General features: G+C 39.4%; 2 protein-coding genes across 3 annotated transcripts; both read right to left on the reverse strand.

Moving 5' to 3' along the window:
* Positions 1–1,025: 1,025 nt before the first annotated feature.
* Positions 1,026–7,013, reverse strand: psma3 (proteasome 20S subunit alpha 3). The gene is made up of 11 exons (XM_032548119.1): positions 6,900–7,013; positions 5,809–5,891; positions 5,556–5,679; positions 4,334–4,435; positions 4,185–4,258; positions 2,719–2,791; positions 2,559–2,624; positions 2,147–2,193; positions 1,949–2,016; positions 1,368–1,432; positions 1,026–1,214 (listed from the first exon to the last, which is right to left on the reverse strand). The coding sequence occupies exons 1-11, from the start codon at positions 6,918–6,920 to the stop codon at positions 1,170–1,172; spliced, it is 768 nt and encodes a 255-aa protein (XP_032404010.1). The 5' UTR covers positions 6,921–7,013; the 3' UTR covers positions 1,026–1,169.
* Positions 7,014–7,845: 832 nt separating this feature from the next.
* On the reverse strand, positions 7,846–17,745 carry snx6 (sorting nexin 6). Of its 2 annotated transcripts, none has more exons than XM_032547481.1 (14): positions 17,637–17,745; positions 17,441–17,491; positions 14,835–14,939; positions 14,627–14,737; positions 14,384–14,505; positions 13,611–13,734; positions 13,354–13,449; positions 13,152–13,257; positions 12,579–12,654; positions 11,656–11,695; positions 10,606–10,692; positions 10,362–10,521; positions 9,723–9,808; positions 7,846–9,486 (listed from the first exon to the last, which is right to left on the reverse strand). In XM_032547481.1, the coding sequence occupies exons 1-14, from the start codon at positions 17,640–17,642 to the stop codon at positions 9,433–9,435; spliced, it is 1,224 nt and encodes a 407-aa protein (XP_032403372.1). In that variant the 5' UTR covers positions 17,643–17,745; the 3' UTR covers positions 7,846–9,432. The 2 variants fall into 2 exon arrangements, with proteins under 2 accessions (XP_032403372.1, XP_032403373.1); XM_032547482.1 differs by having other exon boundaries at positions 17,441–17,488; positions 17,637–17,680.
* Positions 17,746–21,417: the final 3,672 nt, after the last annotated feature.

The following is a 21,417-nucleotide window of genomic DNA, read 5'->3' on the forward strand; positions in this document are numbered from 1 at the left end:
CTGCCTTGTTCAGATGGCAGTGGGTTTGTTGAAGGTGTATGATGGCATCTTCAACTCCCATCTCCATGGTGATAAGCAAACTGCAGGGGGTCCTGATATGAGCTTGTCTACTTATTCAGGTGGCCCACTCCAGGACCTTCAGGGCAACATGGAGGTCCTGGAGTCATTAATAACCGATGGCTGAGTTTTATTTGGTACTGGAACCAGCCAAGATGTCTGGTTGCAGTACCTCAGGTACCTGGAACCTACTCTTGGGTCAGGCTAAGGTTGAAGAGATGTTAGAGAATCTCACAGATCCCTTCAGGACTCTGGGGCTGACACCAGCTGGACCTGCAGCCTTGTTCTGGTTCAGTCTCTCCAGCTGCCTCTTCACTTCTAGATCCAGAAAAGTAAAAGCAGCAGCAGCTCCTAATTTGGTTGAAGACAAACTTGTAGAAGCAGAAAAATTCATTGAAACTAGAACATCTGAGGTTTGACAGCTGTAGGTTAGAGCAGGGGTGGGCAATCCTGGTCCTCGAGGGTCGGTGTCCTGCAACTCTTAGATGTCTCCCTGGTCCAACACACTTGAATCCAACAGCGGAATCACCTCCTAAGTGCAGTCAAGTTCTCCAGAGTCCTGCTAATGACCTCATTATTTGACTCAGGTGTGTTGAAGTAGAGATGCATCTAAAAGTTGCAGGAGACCGGCCCTCGAGGCCTGGAGTTGCCCACCCCTGGGTTAGAGGAAGGTGGGATGTGTGTTTGGCTGTGGACAGAAGAGGATGATGACGATGAGCTTGTTCCTGAACTGAATCTGATGAATGTGTTCAGCTCAGGCTCCCATCTATCGGACCCTTTCTGTGTGAAACCTGGACAGTCACTTGGAAGCTGCTTAAATTTCACCAGCTGCTTTATGTCAAACTGAACAGAACATTTTAAAAGTTTACATGATGATTTACCTTTGGTTTAAAACAAAATGAAAGCAGTGCAGTTCCTCTGTGTGTGTGATGTTCCTGTTATTGCTGATTTCACTTTCTATAACCCCATCAGAAACAAGTTTAGTTTTATTTATTTAAGCTCAAAATCAAGAAGAATGCAAAAACCAGACATGAAAAGTCAAACAATATAAAAATAGCTCAGATGAGTCTGAGTAGCAGGATGTGATGAAGAGGAAGAGCGCCGGTGCTGATTTACATGTTGTCTTCATCAGAGTCATCCTCCTCCTCTAGAGAATCCTGAAACAGAAAACATGTCCATGTTGAGCGTCTGCAGCAACGTTTCCCACAAACCACCTGGAGGACAGACCGGACCCCCAACATGGAGGCAGGGGGTCCTGCCGTTTCACATGAATTATAGAATTCAGAACATTCTGTCTCATAAAGCCTCACCTTTGCATATTTCTCTGCTTCCTCTTTGACATCTTTGGGAACCAACTCATGTCGTCCATTCGTCACTGAAGGAAAAAAAAAAAAAAGAATCAGCTGTGTTACTATGGTAACCATGTATACTGAACATGATGTGCACATTAATTCAGGCTCATGTGTTGAAGGAATTTAATGGAACAAGTATTTTTCTCCCCCAGACGCACCAATCAGGTTTTTACTGGTCAATTCTCAGTATCCCAGTCTGACCTGAACACTTTTCTACGCTTTTTTTCCCCTGTCTGTCTCACACACAGCTTCACACACTCATCACAATGTAGTAAACAATAACACTACAATAAACTGACTGTACAGACAGTTTGTATCAGCTCAAAGTTTTTGTAAAATAAAAACATTTCTGTTGCATTGTAAACATTTTTTCTCACAGATTGATAGATATGTCCTTTAAAAATGTTTTTCTTTCAATAAAATAAAATGGTAGGACCATCATCAACTCCTAAACTTCTGGTTGTCATTCAATTCCAAACAGTTTTTCTGAAGCGTTTACCGACTGAACCCAGAGCAGCTTGAATGTGATTGGCTCTTACCGTCTCCCACCCAGCTGAGCTCCAGCTCAAACGCTTTATCCTTCACCTCGTCGTGTACGATGTAGATTCTGGTGAATGAAAAAACAAACAAACAGTTGAACTGGGAACCATTTGTCTGGACTGGACGTGGAAAATCCATCTCCAGCTAAAAACTCTAACCAGGACGATTCCTGACAACCTCGTCTGGCTTTTACTCACATTTTGGCGACTTCTTTAACCAGTTCTCTGCACGTCATTTCTTTCATCTGATGGGTGATAAAAACAAAACGCTGTAAACATGTAACTCTTCTTTCTGTGTGATGTGACAAAGCACTGATGTTTGGTCAGAAGATGGTCCTGGACTGTCCTACAAACTGACCAGCAGTTCATCCTTCAGGTTCACTTCTAGACATGCAGTAGAAACCGGAGCTGGATCACATGCAGCCCATAATTATTCTACCCATTAATTTGGCACATTCTGCCAAACACTCAGGTTTATTTCACACAGTATTGGAAATACATGAAAATATATAAAACAAATAATTCAACTCCTTTTTTAAATAGCATTAAATTTCCTAATTATGTTCAACAGCTTCAGTTTCTGTTTTTGTCTGCTGTAGAGGCGTCTCACCTGCAGCTTCTCAATCTCTGTCTTGGCAGCTTGTTTTGCTTTTCCAATGGCACATCCCCAGTAACCCTGAACACACAAACACACACACACAAACACACACCACATGGTTAGTCGTGCTATCAGCTGCGCTCCCTCCCTGCTGTAGCTCTGACAGACTCACGTATGAGATGCCTGACGGGTCGACCATGTAGAGCTGCGCCCCGTCGTCTTTGTCGTATGAGCCCAGGATGAAACTGAAACGACACAGAGCTGTTAGAGAGCCGCTGACCGCAGCAAACAATCACCTTCCTGCTCAAAACACACAGAAGCTGGGCCGTATCCAAGGAGATCATCGTTTCCTCTCATCATCACAGCCCAACGTTACAAATATGACTGAAAGTTGTGCATCTTAAAGCTGCACATTTGTTCACACTGTCACCATGTTGTGTCAGAATGATATGAGAGAATCTGGGAAAAAAGAAAAAGAACCTTCTCTCAGTGCCAATCATCCATCAATCAATCAATCAATCGGGTCTGTCAATCATCCTCTTTGTATCCTCCTCTTGGTCTCTTCTTCACTGCAACTAGCACAGCATGAATGCTAATCTAGTTAGCATGGCCACAGCAGATAGATGGTGTTCCTGTAACAGTAAATTGTTTCTCCACCATTTGCACGTTGACCAGCGAATACATGAGGATGATTGACAGCGCTAAGCCCCTCCTCCTGGCTCTGATTAGTTGTTTCTGATCAGGAGTGGAGAATTTCTTCAGACTGCAACAGCAGCTCAGAGAGAAGGTGGAGGAGATGACCTTTTCACAGGTCATCTGTCTCATATCACAGTCAGGACAGCGATGGTTTTAACAAATATCTCAAACTTGGGCTTGTTGCTGCAGCAGAATCCCCTCAGGTCTGATATTAACCAGTCAGTGGAGAGCAGGTTGTGGGGTAAACCTGCTAATTGTTGGTGGGTCTGTCATGATAAACAATAACTCTATTAATCGCATGATAAATGATAATTATCTACCTCATTTTAATTTGTCAGCTTTATTGTTTCTTCCTGCCTTTTTCTCTTCCTACTGATGACACTGGATGAAAAAAGGCTCAACTCCGGTGCTCTGACCGCTCCGGTGCTCTGACCGCTCCCGTTCTCATTTCCTTATAAGGGAGGAGTGAACTATTGAATCAGGTAGTTGGATATGCCCATCTTCTCTATCTAAATCTAATGGTTATTAAAGGGCAATATAGTATACAGACTTCATAATCTGTTCTCTTTTGGTTGAATGTAGTTTTTATTTCCACTTTGGTTTCATGTTCTTTAGTTTTTATTCATTTTATTTATTTTTCGGGTTGTTTTGTTTATTTGTTTACCAGTTCCAGTGTTAAGTGTTCTTTTGAAAATAAAGACCAATAAAGCCAGGATGTTGCCTGCATTATTATATCATTACCATCAGTTTAAAATGGTCTTCAAACTATTTTATCGTTTATCACAATCATTTTTTGAGACAATCGCTCAGCAAAACTTGTTATTGTGACAGGCCTAACTGTTGGGCTCAGACGTAGAGAAAAAGGAGAAGTGAAGCAGACAGCAGCAGTCAGTATTTTCACAGTGTGGACAGAAACAGCATTGGCTGCCATCGCTGGCTCACCTGCAGCCGAACGGCCTCACGGCGCTGTACAGCGTGTAAGCGTGGACGTACATGGCCACTCTGTCCGACAGGTGCTGCAACGACACGGCATGTTCTTAAACTGAGCCCGAGACATGGAGACATCATGCTTCGCTCTGCAGAGAGGCTACCTTCAGAGGAATGTCGTGCCCGTAGTTGGATCTAAAGTTGGAAGCTTCTTCTCTGGCTACCTCAGCCAGGGAGCGAGCGTCAGCCAGCAGGCCGGCCACCGCCTGGAGGAGGAAGGCAGAACAACACCTCTACCTTATAGAGCCAGGCTGGTTCGTTACACAACCGGATCCAGTCTGATCCAGTCCCAAACTAAAGCCGTATCCACCACATTGCTTAAAAAAATATATCTATCTATCTATATATATATATATATATCGTAAACACGGGATCGGTTTCCGAAACCTTTTCACACCAGTCCAAACGAATCCGCCCAACTGTTGTTTTAAACATACTAAAGCCATAGGGGGCAGTGTAGAGCAAACCTATGACAGCCAACCAGGTTACTTCAAACCAGCCATGACTTAAACATGGCAGCAGGAGGTTCATTTGTGTGGAACAGATATGAAGGTTCAACTGCTTTTGAACAGCGTATTATGATATAAAGATAATAAAGCAAAACAATGTCGACTGGGAATCATGTCAAAGCAAATATTATCTGTCACAGACTGTAATGAGCAGGAGCATAATCTCTGTTTCTTATATACACACGCAAACATAAATATGAACAATTTTTAGTGATACTAATCAGAGTTTTTGTGTGGATAAAAGGCCAAAAACACATAAAAATCTATTTGTTATCCCAGATATCCAGCTATGTGTGGACGAGGACTACATTTTCATTTTTCCCTACAGCCTTCTCTGAACAGCTAAACACTAACATGTGTCACATAGTTCTTCCTCTGATTTATCACAAAAAATAAAGAGCATGTGACCATTAGGTCAGTGATGACCGAGTTAGTTTTGTTTAGGAATTTGTGGACTTACTGAGGCAGAAATCTGCAACGCAAATTATTTCTCTCCTATCTGCTAGCATCTGTATTTATGTACTCTTTAATTGTAATTATGGGACAAAAAGATTAGCTACTGCTGCTGCTTTACAATGACAAGACTTCTTAAGGCAGATGGCTAAAAAAATCAACGATTTTTGTTGATTTTATAACAAATAAAAATAAAATCCTCCGAAGTTTTTTATTGATCCTGACTGTATCCTCTGATTTCACCTCCATCAGTCATAGAAGCAACACTTGATCCCATCACACAGTCAGAAGAATCCCACTAACTTGTATTTATCCTCTCCAGTGTATCATTTGATCTGAAGGATTAGGGCTCTGTCTACGTTACCATGCCGACGTGTCTGTCAATGTTGAAGATGCGTTTATTGGAGCCCTCCTCATACAGTTTGGACAGAACCAACTTCTCCACCCCAAACACAATCCCGTCTTTACAGCGGATCCCAATGGCCGTGCTGCAGACAAAACACACATTCAGAGTTCACCAACAGAAAGCAGCAGCTCATCACCAGAACTCAAACTAGAACCAGAATCCACATGGATGAGTTATTCCTGGGTCAATCAGGACAGATGAGTAAACTGACCTGCTGTTCTCTACAGCCTTCATGGCGTACTCCACCTGAAACACTCGGCCATCTGGAGAGAAGGTGGAGGCCGAAAGGTCGTACTGCAGCCCCCCACCCCACACACACACACACACACACACACACGAGAGTTTACATTAGTGTCCATTAGAGGGCAACAATAAGAAATATCAACTTCTGTGAAGGACGAGTAATTTCTTTTTTTTCTCAAAACTGCAACTGTACAGAAAAATAACATGAACCAAAGTAGACAAAGAAAAAAAGGCAGAATGACAATTAGACAAACTGAAGACCTTTGAAGGTCAGTTTTGATATTTCAATATATAAATTTTAATTTTTGATCTGAATGAAAGCAAACTGTAATTTCAGTGGTATTTTGAGGTGCATCTGAATCTTCCATTATGGCAGTGTGTGTGTGTGTTCAAACTTTCATGTTCAGATGTTAAAGTTTTGGGTAACCTTTAAATAACATTACTGATTCAGTTGTATTTGCTGATGACCATTTTTCTAAAATCAAACACAAATGAGTGAATAAAAATCCATTAAAAGACAGACAACATATACTGGATTTTACCCCAGTGAGGGGTAAAATCGTTGGGGTAATAAGTGAAACCCCGATTGAAGCAAAAATGTTTGAACAGTGAGTTAACATGTTAGAGTGTGCTCTTTAGTGATTGATATTTAACTTTAACTTGACACAACCGCCAAGTTAAAGTAGATTTCTGAAACAGAGTCTGGCTGACAGCGCAGCTAGCTGTTAGCATTAGTAAAGTTACATCTCAATATCAGAAGATTTAAAGTAAACTCATTTAATGAGATCCATAATTACGCTCAGTATTTGTGTTTCAACAAGCAGTAAAAAAATACATATATATAATGAAACAAAGAGGGATTTTACTTTCACTTCGCTGTGCTAATAGGCCTGCCTGTGACTCAGCAGGCTAACATGGCAGACGACAAGCTACATGTTGCTATCAGACAAATGCTTTTTAAAAGTCAAATATAAAAATAGTCAGAAACCTGCCAACAAAGAGAATGTCACATTTACGTAGCAACAAAACCACAGAGTAACACAGACTGTAAACACTCACCCCGGTTCCAATGGAGCTCATTTTTGACAAGAACTATGACTTCAGCACACCTCTCCACCACTCAGCCCGCTTTTCCGGAGAAAAGCTTTGCTCTTCCGGTGTTGGCCTTCACAATAAAAGCGCCCGATAAAAAAAAAAGAAAGCGCCCGATGTCAGCATATTTGATACAAATATTGAGTGTACTTCTTGTTTTTTCTGTTTTTATATTTTTACCGTAGTTTGACTATGCACGTTTCTATTCTCCCGTCACTTGATGCTGGTGGTGGCAGCACAATTCTGCAGCGCCCTCTACAGGAGGAGTGTTCTTTTTGAACACTCGGGAGATGTTTTGGCCTTCTGCACTGCAACTGATCCTCTCATGGAGTTCTTCATGGTCAAGAAAACTTCTTTGAACTGCAGCATGCTCAGCTGTGATTTCCTCCATCTGTTGTTGCTATGCAATGTCGGCTGCACACGTACGTGAGGGAGGATAACACAAGGCACCGACATAAGGAACATCCACCTCTCTTTATAGCAGGCCCGGCGGCCATGCCCCCCCTGGACTGGAAGCTGTTTGATGTTTTTACCTTAAAGTGGCCAACTCTCTGTTATTCCTATGTCGCTCTGATACAGTAGGGGCTTCCGCACTTCCCATATATGGGAATTCTGTCACTTTTTTTCAGCAGTTAAAACTGTTTAATCCGTTTAATTCAAACTAAAAAAGCTCTTTGTGATCAATTAGCCTCTTTCTGATCAGTTTATCTATTACTTCAGAAAAAAAAAATATTGAAGCCATAATGTTTAAAAACAGCATTCATATCACAATCTAGGTTTGCAAACTACGTGGGGTGGGGGGGGGGGGGGAGGAATACACATTTGTATACATACATCACAAACTAGACTGGAAGATTTCGCTACCAAACAGTCGGGTATTATGTGTCTTTAGAAAATCATATAAACCCAGCACTTGTAAGAAAAGTGTCCATAAAGTTTTATTGTATCTCAGGATGACCAGGGTGGATTACAGACCTGCTGAAGATTAAACAATTAAAATAATGTTAATTTCAAAATCATTCAATTAAATCTTTTCTATTTCATCACACCTCCATTTTTAATTGTTCGTTTTTAATCGGCAATGGAAGCTTTGGTCACATAAGAGTGAAAAAACATTCATATACAGTAAAGTTGAAAAAAAAAGGAAAACATTTCTTGTGTAGTTTTCTCTCTCTTTTTGAAAAATAAAGTTAAACTGAACGACTGACATTAAGGCAAAAAGACTGAAGCTCCACCATCGACTGGAATGGAAAACAAACCGAAGCAACAGACGATTAGCATTCATTGGTTAATACAAACAAGTACAAGTAAATTTTTGTAGATTTTTTTTCCTTTTAAATGACACTTAAACTAGAACAGGAACCAAGAGCCGACTTCCACCTGCACACACCAGCAGTAACACACGTTAAAACAGATCCAGACATACGACCGTCACCAGAACAACAGAGGAGGAAGATGTGGACGGTGACATGACGGGTAACAAGCAAACTTCTTGTCTGTCAAATAATGCAAAACAGAAACGTTTCAGGATTGAAGTAGTTTTGTCTTTTTGCTGATTTGCTTCCCAATAATTTAGTAAATGGACAAACCATCCCGGCGTGACACACACATTTATCAGCTAAGATATGTGTTGTCAGTAGGGAGAAAAATCTGGCAGAAGTGGAAGTAGAGTGAGAAACTAAATATAGTTAAGATTTGTGTCCCAATGACGATGTTTGCTGTATTAGTTGATATGTTTTCTTATCAATTATAGTTTTGATTCACTTAAGAACAAAATACTTCCATGTGAAATCTTCACACACTGGTGGGTTAATAAGTTGATGGTTATTTGACAAACTGGAGGCATTTAGTACAGACCAACATGCTGCTTTCACTATCAACCTTCCAGTGGCGTTCATGTAACTTTATATACTGCATCAGGTTGCTTTATAGTGTGGATAATTATGGAACACATCAGCAAATCATATTTGTCATCTCATTGCATTTATCTGTAGATTATATGGTGAATTTATTTCATGTAGAGTATTTAAAAGAGTTCTTAGAGCGGTGCTTAAACTCAGCACAACTACTAATAAATGTCCAACTACAGCTGAGAGCTGAACTACATCCAGACTGCAGAGCCCAGACGGCCCACCAGATTTTTTTCTCTGGGTGATAATAAAGACTTTCAAATGATGAATGTTCAGGAGAAATCAAGTAAATATCTAAACTGATAGACTAGAATGAAAGCACGCTAAAAGTGTTGCTTGCATTCGGCCAAGAGGACCAGTGCCGGTGCTGAGGTTCTGATGATGAACCAGAAGGACAAGCATGGGTGGCTTTAGGGATTGTGAGTAGAGTGGTGAAGACTGTGTTTGGTTACTGATGAAGAAAACAGACTTCGTGTCATTTTTGACCCCCAGCTGTCTGCCTGGTCCGCATGTCTCAGTGTTTTGTCCATTCTTACAGGCTCCGTCCTAACATTGGGCGTGTCCAGCTGGCTGCAGGCAGGATGGGACGGTTAAGTGTTGCCTTTCAGGACACCCACACAGCTCTGCAGTAGCTGCAGGTTACCCTAGAGACACAAGCAGACAAGTAGTCCATGAAAAACACAATTCAGTCTGTTGTAGCAGTGACAAAGGAAGGAAATAGAAATATCTGTCTCATTTAACCATAAAACTTTACTCCACAAAACATCAGGATTTTTTCCCTTAGGGAACCCAAATCCAGACCAATAATGACCCTAACTCTGACCCATGGGCTCTCCTCCCCACTCTCTGCTGGAAGCTGACCCCAGAGTGACATCGGTACCTTGGCATGTTTGAGCTCTAGTTCTGCCAGCTCCACCAGGTTCTTCCTGAACGCTGCCACTCTTCTCGTCTTGAAATCTATCAGCTCTACGTTCAGAAGGAGACGCATCGTTAGACTTTCGAACAAAAGGACTAGTTCAAAATATTCAGGTGTGTTTTAATCAGTTTCATCAACCTTTACAACTGGCATCATGTTGCTTCTAAACTCAGTACATTTCTGATTTAATGTGTGCTCACAGTCTTTAATTTTTTATTTAAAAAAGCAAAACTTTGTTGAACACAAACATTTTTTTTTTACACTTTATACAGTTCTACAAGAAAAAAATATATATATACTGTATATATAATGGATGTAAATTGACAATTTTACAATATGAGCATGTTGTTCAGAGGTCATGAAAAGGTCAGATACAGGTTGCATTAAGGTAAAAATAATAAATAAAAATCTAATTTGGGTCACTTCAGGCTGCAGTGTGAAAGTAGCATAAATGGTTCTCCTGCTGCAGATGTGTTGGAATGTTCTATCATAACGTTTTATAACAACTGTATAGCTGTCATAAAATCAGCATACCAATAACAGGGTTTTGGGGGAGCAGTTTAGTTAGAGGCTTCAACATCTCACACTACAGCAGTGACTGACCTTGCTTGGCAGACTCAGAGATCTTCTCAAACTTGTGGCAGCAAAGCTGCTGGTTTGTCTCTGCCTGTAAAACATCTCTGTTTTTAGCTCGTGCTTTATCCAGAGCTTTATTAGCGTTCTCATAGTCCACCAGACCCCGGCTCCTCCGGTACAGCAGGTCCTGTCCAGGGCGGCACATGAAAAGTCAATATTTTCACTCAGCTAGCTCATTATTGGTGACTCGTCTGTCAGTATGTGTTCAGACCTTAGCAGCCTGTGACTCCCTCAGGTAATATTTGAGCAGGTCAGCCAGCTTCAGGTCTTCATCTGCTGCAACTCGAGCCTCAATTTTCTTTAAGTCAAAAACCAAAATAGAAACAATCAGTTTCAGGAAAAAGACTTTCAGGTAAAGGTCCAGCTTATCGCATATTCTGGGTTTAATTATTCGTGGAGTTCTAAGTGGCATTGAAAACTTCCTTCCTAGTAATGTTTCAGAGACTACCTTTACTATTATTCTACATCTGAGTTATAAAAGTAAATTTCTTTGTTATTTGCTTGTCACCTCAAAAACACACACATACATGAGGCGAGTGTCGCGTAATGATCTTAGATAAGCAGGGCTTAAATGGATTCAAATGTTTCACAGGAGTAAAGCTACAAAAATCCATTGCTACATAGGCCTGTCACAATAACACATTTTACCATACGATAAATTGTCCCAGAGCTTGTTTACGATAAACAATAACGTTGTTGTTTTGAGACAACTTTCAACTAATACCATAGTAACAATGGAAGAATAATGCAAGAATGTCAGAGTCTCAAAGATCAATAAACTTTAAATTTTGATGAACATTTAAACATTGGACCTGGAAGACATTTTAAATATCCAAAATAAAGAAACAAAACAACAGAAACAACAAATAAAATGAATTCTGAATTCTCTGTAGACAAAATTGTCTTTCAAAAAAGGGATAATTGAAACCAAAGCACCAGACTGAAGACCAGTTTTGGTGAAAAGAGAGAGAAAAGAGAAAAACGATGAATCAAGCAAATGAAAATGATTGAGTTTGCTTTAGTTTAGCATGCGATTAATTGATTTATTGTTTATTGTGACAGGCCTATTGCTACATACCATTGCCATGCTGATGACACCCAGCCTGTATCTGCCATTCCCACCCAATAACCACCTGGTCTCAGGACGAATCATCTCCAACTAAACCTTTATCAAACTGAACTTCTTGTCAACTGTAATCAGGACTACAAGTAGCCTCATCTAATCAGGATCACAAATGAGAGGACATGAAGACACACTTACTCTAGTTTTCTCAAATAGCTCTGATACCTTCAGGAAAAACCTTAAGGAAAGAAAAACAGAGGGACATTATGCTGGTTACATTCTGACGCCCCCAGAATATAAATGTGAAGGTACATCAGGATGTGATTCCATTGTGGAATTAGAAAATTCATCTTCCATCCAAATGCACACATTTTTCTCTAGCAACAGAAAATGTTGAAAAATCAACTGGGTATGGATGTTTGTGATTTCATTAAAGCAGCTCAAGTTAAAGGAATAAAACATAACTGAACAAACGCCTGTGCAGTAGGAGTTATGTTTAACTGCAAGAAGGCGTGTCATCAAAAACATTTAAAAACATTTTCAAAGTGTTATATTTCTTTTGCATAATGTAAACTGAACACCAAGCTTGAAAACATAATGAAGCTAAGTTTTTGGATCCTTTTTTCATTAGTAGTTTAGGGCTGCAACTAAACTATTTTAGCAATCAATCTATGGATTATTCTGACAATCAGATAAAACCTTTGGCACAGTCGACACACTTATCCACTTAAGTCTTTTTTATACAATATTAGAAATACATTAAAAGATGCAAAATTCCTTTTTTTTAGATAAGAAAAACATTTTATTGCCTGAAATGCACTAACGCAGCATTCCTGTAGTAAATCTGTAGCAGGTGGAGTCAAAACCACGCCACCTCAGGAGTTTTGACTAAAACACATTTACAGACAGAGGTGTTTTTATCTTCAATGCAAAATGTATACCGGTACATGTTTTGTAAAATTTTGACTTAATTACTGTTCTAAATATGTTGGGGGATTTTTTTCACCGAATAGCCACTTTTGATTAATCAATTACTAAATCTGTTGACAATTATTTCAATAATCGATTAATCAGGATTATTCCGCTTAATTGTTTGAGCCCTGAAATAGCTTTGTCCATACTTGCAGAGGTCTGTGGAGTCCTGTGTTCCTAATGTGTACAGAGAGGAGGCGATTCTGTTCATGTCGTCAGCAGCATCTAAACAGGCAGAGATACTCATCAGACAGCGATCACAGCACAAACCGACCGAGAGGAAAACAATGACAGTATTTCAACCTGCTGTCTCTGCCAGGAAAACATCATCAATAAAACACAAATAGGTGTTTTTTGGGGTTTTATGGAGCTTATAGTTTAATTGTAGCTGGTACTAGCTCCTAGCCGTTATAAAGGTCACATTCATTTACTTTTTGATCCTCCTTCAGTTTTATTCTGCGTATTTCTAAAGGTTGTTAGTGCCTGGACAATTTAACTACACAAATAATATTTATATTAATATTTCTTTTAGTTAGATGCCATAAAAAAACACCTCAGTTTTAGTTTAGCTCAATGTTTTCAAGGCTAGGGACAAACAAGAGCTGGTGGAAAAACACATTTCAGCAGAACCAAGGTGAGGTCAAAAGAGTAATATGAAAACATGAAGCATTCATCTAGAAAACTTCTAAATGACTAAATGGTTTTGCATGGCTCGAGCTTACTTTTATGTGAGCGGATCATTCTGTCACATTTGGCCGAAGCGTCTTTGACTCTGTTGTGATATTCTAGTAGAAACGTCTTTTCATGCTCAAAGAAATCATCCACGTCCTGAAAGACAAGCAGGAGACGACACGCTTCGATAAAAAGCCAAACATGAGAGCATGAAAGGCAACTAGAAGGACTGAGCTCTACTTCTGGTTTTACCTTGACTCCAGCCACTAGAACACCATCAGCCGACTTCACAACGTTCTTAAAGAAATCCTCCAGTTTCTCCTTCTTGTTCTTTCCTCGTACACTCAGCTGTCAGGGACAACATGGTGGTGATCACACACACTGCATAGCCATGGATTTCCTCAGCTGTTCCTGACTTGTCCCATTACTGCTTATGAATCAACTCTGAAATATTAGTATCTATTAAGACTCAGAGTATTCACAGTATTCAAGCTGTGCCTGACACTCACATCCTGGTTGTACTCCAAGAAGACGTGGAAATTGAGGTCCTTCCTGAGGATGGGATGAGCAGCCACACGACAGAGGAAGACCTCATGCATGGCAACGGTCTTCTTAAAGATAGCCAAGTACTCTCTGGATGAAAACACACCAGTCAGGTTCACTCTTTAAAGGGCAGTGTTATGTATTTTCCAGGCACATTGTGCCATTTCATAATCACAATCAAGCCACTATGTTATATTCCATTGTTATAAAAATGCTGTATATATCAAATACAACTTAAAAGACATTTGATTTTGATGTTTAACACCTTGAAATTGGGTCTCTGTCTCTTTAAGAAGCTCCTGCTCTTTCTGAAACTCCACCTTCAGGAAGTCATCACACATGGCTGCTTTATTAACCCTTTAACAATGTTTAAACCAGTGTTGTCCTGAGAAGTACCTCATGTAATCACTTTAGCAGATACACAGTTCCACCAGGTGTTTGCCAATTGCTGCTGGCTAGTCTGAAGGAGCTGAGTGAGGGATTCAATGGTTAAGGCTGCTCTGTGGGGCGGAAGCTCAGAAGCTTGGAAACTGCAGGTCGGAGGCGTTTTAGCTGAATGTAATCATGCATGAGAAAACATGCATAATTTCTCAAACATGCATGAAAGAATAAAGGTGACACTCCAGATATGTTTTTATGGGGGAATAACATTATAACATTATGTCAAGTTCAGAAAAGTTGATTTTACATAACACTGCCCCTTTAATGCGTATGACTGCAGAGAAGGTGTGTGACTTACGCCTCCAGCTCTTGCTTCATCTTGGTGAACTCCTCCTTGGTCATGGATCCTTCTCCTTCCCCCAGTTTCTGCAGCTTCTCTCTGGATGCATCAAAGTCGGGTCTGGGAGGGGCTGGAGGGATCTGCCAAACACAAGACACTGACACTGATAAATAGCTCTATTTGCTACAATCAGTTAAACTGGATGTTCAAACACTTTTTGAACAAAGTCAGCGCCTCCATTTGAATGTGTGTGGTTCTTACGATGTATCCTGCATAGTCTTCATTTTCAACAAATGAGTCGTGTAGCCAGATGAACTCTTCATGTTGTCGGACCACAGAGAACTCGTTCTGTTTGAAATTGGGGAGCGTACTCTGTGGAAACATGGAGCTCATGACTTAACATCCTGACACAACCAAGCAGCCACTGCAGGGGAGTGAGGGTGAGAGAATAAACTGATGTGCGTCTCACCTTGGTGTGGACGGTAAACTTCACCTTGTCCCTCTCACTGAGCGCGTCAGAAATGTCCACCTGTAGCGTGGCGTCCATCTCCAGATCCACGTTTACCGCTCGCGGCTGCAGGACGACACAAAGCATACATCCCATAAGCCACCACTGTCAGAGATCAACATGAAGGCTGAGAGTCATGGAGCCCTGCGATCCACCTGCATCAAACTGGGAGTTTGTGGCTACAACCCACATGCCATCTTTTACTGCTGATGTTTCTTGATTAAAATATGAAAAAACTAATTACAAACACTTTTTGGTGAAGATAAACTAAAAAAAAAAACAGTATTAGATATTTCATCAAGTCTAGGCCTGTTCCCGATACCACATTTTGCTGGACGATAAATTGTCCCAGAAGTTATTACGATAAATGATAATATTGTTATTTTGTGACCATTTCGAAGCAATGTATTGACAATGGCACAATAATTCAAGTCCCCCCTGTCAAAGACCAATAAACTTTAATTTTGTAAAGAAAACTTCACACTGGATCTGGAAGACAAGTTAAATATCCAAAGTAGAACATGACACCAAAACACAAATACACACTACTTACAAACTAGTCTCTAAAGTCTCTAAATAAAAATTCCCTTCAAAAAAATGGGTTAGGGTTAGATGATGTTCAGTGTGACATTGAACATTTTTTCAATGTCTATGAAAAAATGTTCAGTGACATTTTTTTCATTTTTTCTTGTTAGATCTCATAGCAAGTACATCTGACTCCATCTATTCTAAACTGCTCAAAACGCTGAGACAGAATGAAAGACATCCAGTAACATGTCAGTAAAAGTCTGTTTTAAAGTTGGAATAAAGAAAAAATGAACATTCACAATCTTCACACTAGGAGATTACATTAAATCTCTCTTCTAGCAAATTTAGACTTCAGGTAATCTGTTCAGTTTAACTGAATGTGTCTTTTGACTCCACATAACAGAATTACTAGTAACAGCAGCTGTTAGTCCTCCAATCAGTTGGTTGGTGATTACGACTGACTGGGCCAGCCCATCAAAAACAGCTATTTTACTAATTACTGGAGATAACAGTTTTGAGAATTCTTGTAGATAAAGTTGATCATACAAAAATATTATGGATTATTTTTGTTTTATTGCCGTTTGTGATATTGACGGATAGTATTTTTAAAGTTTTGTTTGGATAAAAGTGTGTTTAATTTACCTAGAGACATGTAGATTCTCTTAAATCAACCAAATAATAATGTCTTCATCCACATTATCTGTCAAAATTATGTTTATGATGCTACAAAAACATAAACTATGCAAAAAAAAAACCCTAATTTGTTTCAAAAACTGTCAAGAGCTTTTATCTCAGTTTCAGCATTTAAGTGCATTGCTTAAACAGATAAAAGAGTGTCTGAGCAAATAATTATTTTAGTGGTGAAAATAAACTCTTCAGCAAACAGCAGGACTTTCTAATCAAATAAAATGACTATTGCACCTCAATTAACTCACGTTAATTTAACATATATATTGTTAATTTTTTTAGTTATAATAATTACTATGCTGTTGGAAATTAAGCATTCTTTTCACGTGTTTTAATGTAAATTCTGGAATATTAATTACTCTAGTACAGTTGTACTACTACAAGCTACTTGTAGTGTTATATCTTCTGTTTATTTTATTACTGTATTGTATATCCATTTTGGGACCTTTCAAGAGACTCCATATGCAAATCAGCTTCTGCTAAAAATCTGGAACAGTGCGGTGACATTTATATCTGAGCTGTACATGGTCCCTATTTAACTTCTAAATAAAGTTTATTGCCAAAGATAACATATTAAGCAATATGTTATTTTTATTTATTCAAGTTTGTTGTTATTTTTGACTTGATGCTGATTGTGTAATCAATATACCACTTTTTAAATGACTCAAAATGCCTGCAGTCTCAACTAAGAGTCAGGGCCAAGAGCCTCTTACATTTTTATTTTGTGGGTCAGAAGTTGAAACATTTGGAACTTCTGAAAGTTAAGATAGCGGCCAAACCCCACGTCTGTAGATCTACTTCACTAGAAAATGAATCCGTTCCCACACTAGGTAATGTGACTGGTGCACATTTTCCACTGTGTTGGACAATGATGATTAAAAGTAAACCAGTGATAACACATTAGGGTCTTCTTTTAAGTAAAAAAACAAACAAACAGAAGAAACACAAAGAGGAGAGGTGTGTCAAGTCATGTGACAGCCTGCTTGTGAACAGGACATCACAAACCGATAATGTCAGTTCAAAATAAAAGAACTGAACACTCCAGCGAACTGTTAGCCATCTCTGTAGCTGTGTTAGCATGTAAAGCTAGAGGCCCATCAGCCACTGTCGTTATTTTGACTCTCGGCAGTGGTAACCAGTCTGACCACAACTGACAGACGGTAAACCAGTTAGCATGAAGCTAATATTAGCCTGGACGGCTAACAAGCCTAAAATGTATTAATTAAAATTCAGTGGTTAAGCTGAATGGAACAAGAACAATAACTCTACCAAAGGGCATACTGGAACATATAGTTGGGCAGGCGAACAGATTCATTGGTATAAAGACAGACAGGCAGAAGGAGGGCACTCACTCCCCGGTCCTCTTCGGAGAGGAAGTCGGGTCCGTCGTCCAGCCCTTCCTGCTGCAGAGACACAAACACACAGTTATTTTAACCGCAGCTCGAGCTGAAAGGAATTACTGCAAGTGTATATCACGGTGCGGGCCACCACCACGCTGAAAAAACTACACAAAAACAAGAAAGAGGGCGAGGAAAAGAAGAAACCCACCATCATGGCTGCGAACGGCTGGTGACAGGAAGTGGACACAGTTGCCAAATCTCGTGAGAAGAAAAAAAATTATGGAAACGTTCGGAAACATAGGGGTCGGTAATTATTTTTAAAAAGAGGAACAGTGAACTCCTAAACACTATGACACTAAAAACTGTATAATTTTTAATTTAATTATCTTAAGACTAAAGACAGGGATTGTTGAAGAAGTGTGGAAATTGTGACTTCATGAAGGAGCTGCCATCTGTTTTCTTAAACTATTTCGTAATAACCACCTTTGTTGTCGAACATTCAAAATATTTACACATAATACAGGCTTACGTATTTTTTCCTCTCTTTATTGGGTTCCCAACTTTGGTGGCTCTTATTTCTCACATACAGTATTAGTATAAAAAAAACATAGAAGCTGGATAAACTTGCTCTTGGAGAGGGACTTATTTTTTCCCTCTCGTTTTTTCATTCTGCCTAGATAAATCTCACTCTAACCAAAAAAGGTAGCTCCAAAAAAAAAAAAAAAGAGAGAAAAAAGCACCTTGTCCCGAATTACATAATACTACTTTTCACATTGCTGTTAGGGATTTTGTTAAAATTGTGGTTTTTGAAGAGTTCCCTCATAGGCCTTTGGGGGCCATACATTTGCCATGGATGTTGCCAGGTCTGTCCAGATCAGCCTATGGTTGCTTATTGAGTCACTTGTTCAAGCTGCAAGACAGGGGCCATGTTTACAAACCATAACAATAAGGAGCTCAGAAGAAAACATATGCCTCTATGCCGATGATGTACTGGTAAGTCTGAGGGATCCAGAGTCAGGAGTGTTGCAAACATACAGTGACGTGTTGTTATAAAATTGTTTATTTATTTATTTACTTATTTCTTCTACCATATCAACAAAAATACACTGTGTACTACGAATACCAAAAAGACTACACTGGACTCTTTTCTTTATTTTCACATTTTACTTTGTTTCTGTGTTTGTTCATTTAATTTTGACACCTGTTTTTATTTATATCACTAAAAAGGAAATGCAAACCCCATTTATCAGTTGTTTTTAATGGTTTTGTTGTTGTGTTATTTTTGTTTTGTTTTCTTTACTTAGCTACATTTTTTGCTTCTCTTTCTTATTTTGAAATATAAGAAGTTTTTTTAGCAGTAAATCAAAAATGATCTATCATGGTTTATTGGTTTTAAAGTGGATCCAAATGCAGAGAGACAGAGGCAGCAAGCAGATGAAAGTTTAATAAAAAACTATGAACAAAAATCACAGGGAACTCAGGGACCTGAGTGAAGTTGGCCCCCAAGCTTTCTTCAAATCAGACAAAATTGGTGTCAAACATTTGTGCAGCAAAACTTTTCGTTTGTGCCGTTATCATTTTAAAGATATTAAGAAATGTTATCAGAGGTAACAAAAGGTCAACCCCCTCCCACACACACCTTCTTGAAATCAGACAAAATTGGTGTCAATCACCTCGACTACATTCGTGCAGCAAAAAAATGTGTTTGTGCTGCTTCGGCTTTGAAGATATTAATGAAAGTTTAAAAGTCATTTTGATTTTGTAAAAGTGAGCGGGTGCTGGTTGACCTTTTGACTCTTAAACTGTCATTAATATCTTCAGAGCCGAAGCAGCACAAACACATTTTGCTGCACAAACATAGTCTAGTCGATTGACACAAATGTTGCCGGATTTGAAGAAGAAGACAAACAAACAAACAAACAAAACAACAACAGGGTGATCCGGGGATGTAATGTGATACAAGAGGAGGAACCTTGAGAGCAGGAGATGTGTTTAAATACTGCGAGGGTAAAACTGGAGCAATAGACCTGGGCTGGTCAGCAGGTGTGAGGGGAGAGAGAGAGCAAATAAGGGAACTAAGAGAATAAATCTAAACGTAACAATGAATAACTAGAAACAAAGAATAATAAACTAGAATCACTAAGAATAACAGAACTAAGGCAAAACAGAAACAAGGCTGATTCAATCAAAGAGAGTAAGGAACACAGAATAATAATAAAACTAGCATCAACAAATCAAACCCTGACAAAATCACTTTTTTCATCAGTTCAAACAGGGTTGTTTTTTGCTATTTAATTAATAACAATGTGTGTGTTGTTGTTCTTTTATATTAGTTTTTCTTTTATTTCCAGGAAAAGAAGCCGCATACTTTGAAACCGTTTTTTTGTTTTGAGAAATAAACTTTTTTTTTTTTCCAAGAAATTAATGAAACAAAATAAAACATGAGCACGTTCACACCCAACGGCAATAAAGAGTGGCAAATTAACCTAACAGTCGTGCTTTTGAACTGTGGGAGGAAGCCGGAGTACCCGGAGAGAACCCACGCATGCACGGGAGAACATGCAAACTTAGTAAGGCCCTAGCTGAGACTCAGACGGGGCCTTACTGCACCACCATGGAGCCCCAATAACCTTTATTTGTTAGCTTTTTTTATTTTTTTTTATTTATTCATTTATTGTAGAAATAATTAGCGTCATCTTGTAATTCATTCACAGAACAGACACTAAGATCATCCAGTGTGATCATTACAATGGTCCTTATAGGATTCATGGCTGATTTGTTCATCCTCGCTGTCAATTTCAACCTCATTGACAATTTCATTCTGAACAAGATCTGGGTGGACCACAAGACTTTTATCTCCAGAACTATTAATATCCATTATGTTTTCTGTCTTTCTGACATTGTTTTTATCACCTATAGTGCCCTTTTTATCCTCCATTGTACTTCTGTCCTCCATTGTACTTCTGTCCTTAGCACTAATGTTATTGGTGCAACAATACGTCTCATTCAGCACTCCGGGACTTGTAATATTTGCTGCAGTTTCCATGTTTATTTCTTCCTCTTCAAAACAGGCACTCAGTTTGTTCTTTGTGACTGTTTCATCTATTTGAGAGTTGGGATAGGTCAAAGCTTTTAGGTCCTTTCCAAGTTCTGTCATTGTTGGTGTGGTCACCTTAAGCCCAACACTAAATTCATCATGTCCTTCTGTGTACTTCTCATAGATGTAGATAAACCCGTTATGGTAAATGTCAGGTGCACAATCTACATCTGAAATTGTTATCTGGTCATCCTCAGCCTTATACACCAGTTCTCCACACATCAGATATGTGTAAAAGTGGTCAACCAGACAACTTGTAGATTGGTGGCAAATGACCGAGGACAGACGGTACAACAGTGTTCCAGTATTTACAGGAATGTCAATAGTCGGACTAGGAATCACAGGAAGTCTTAGATCCTCCTGGCTGTCTAGCCGTTTCAGATACAGGGCTATCACATCAGTGTGGTTGAGGAAGTATTTTCTCTTTAAGTTGGAGTAGCAGACATCACAACATTTTGCATAGGTCTCAGAAGCCCAACGGTTAAGGAGAGAAGTGGTACTGTCATATGGTAGAGCAACTGGCAGACGAACAATGGGACCGAGCTCCCAGGTGTCCTGATAAGTCTTCTGACATCCTTCACAAGCAGCAACTGCGTACACCACACAATGTGTGTTAATGCCACATGGGTTAAGCCAGTTTAAAATAGTTAACAAAAAGTTTGTTAGGTCGTTGTGTTGTATCAAGTATTCTGAATCTATAATTTCAGTTACTTCCAACAGAACTTGGATCATTTCTTCTGGGGAAAAATATTTTCCCGGCTGGTGCATGGCTGTGAGGAAAAGGCTGGCACACAGTGGAGCTCCTGACAAAGCTCCAAAAATCTCTTCAGGACTCTGAGCCATGAACCTTCTGGTAATACTCAGGTTTGAAATACTCTGCAATGTGGTGTTT

Source organism: Xiphophorus hellerii, chromosome 19 (assembly GCF_003331165.1).
Source record: "Xiphophorus hellerii strain 12219 chromosome 19, Xiphophorus_hellerii-4.1, whole genome shotgun sequence".
In the NCBI taxonomy this organism is placed as follows: domain Eukaryota; kingdom Metazoa; phylum Chordata; class Actinopteri; order Cyprinodontiformes; family Poeciliidae; genus Xiphophorus; species Xiphophorus hellerii.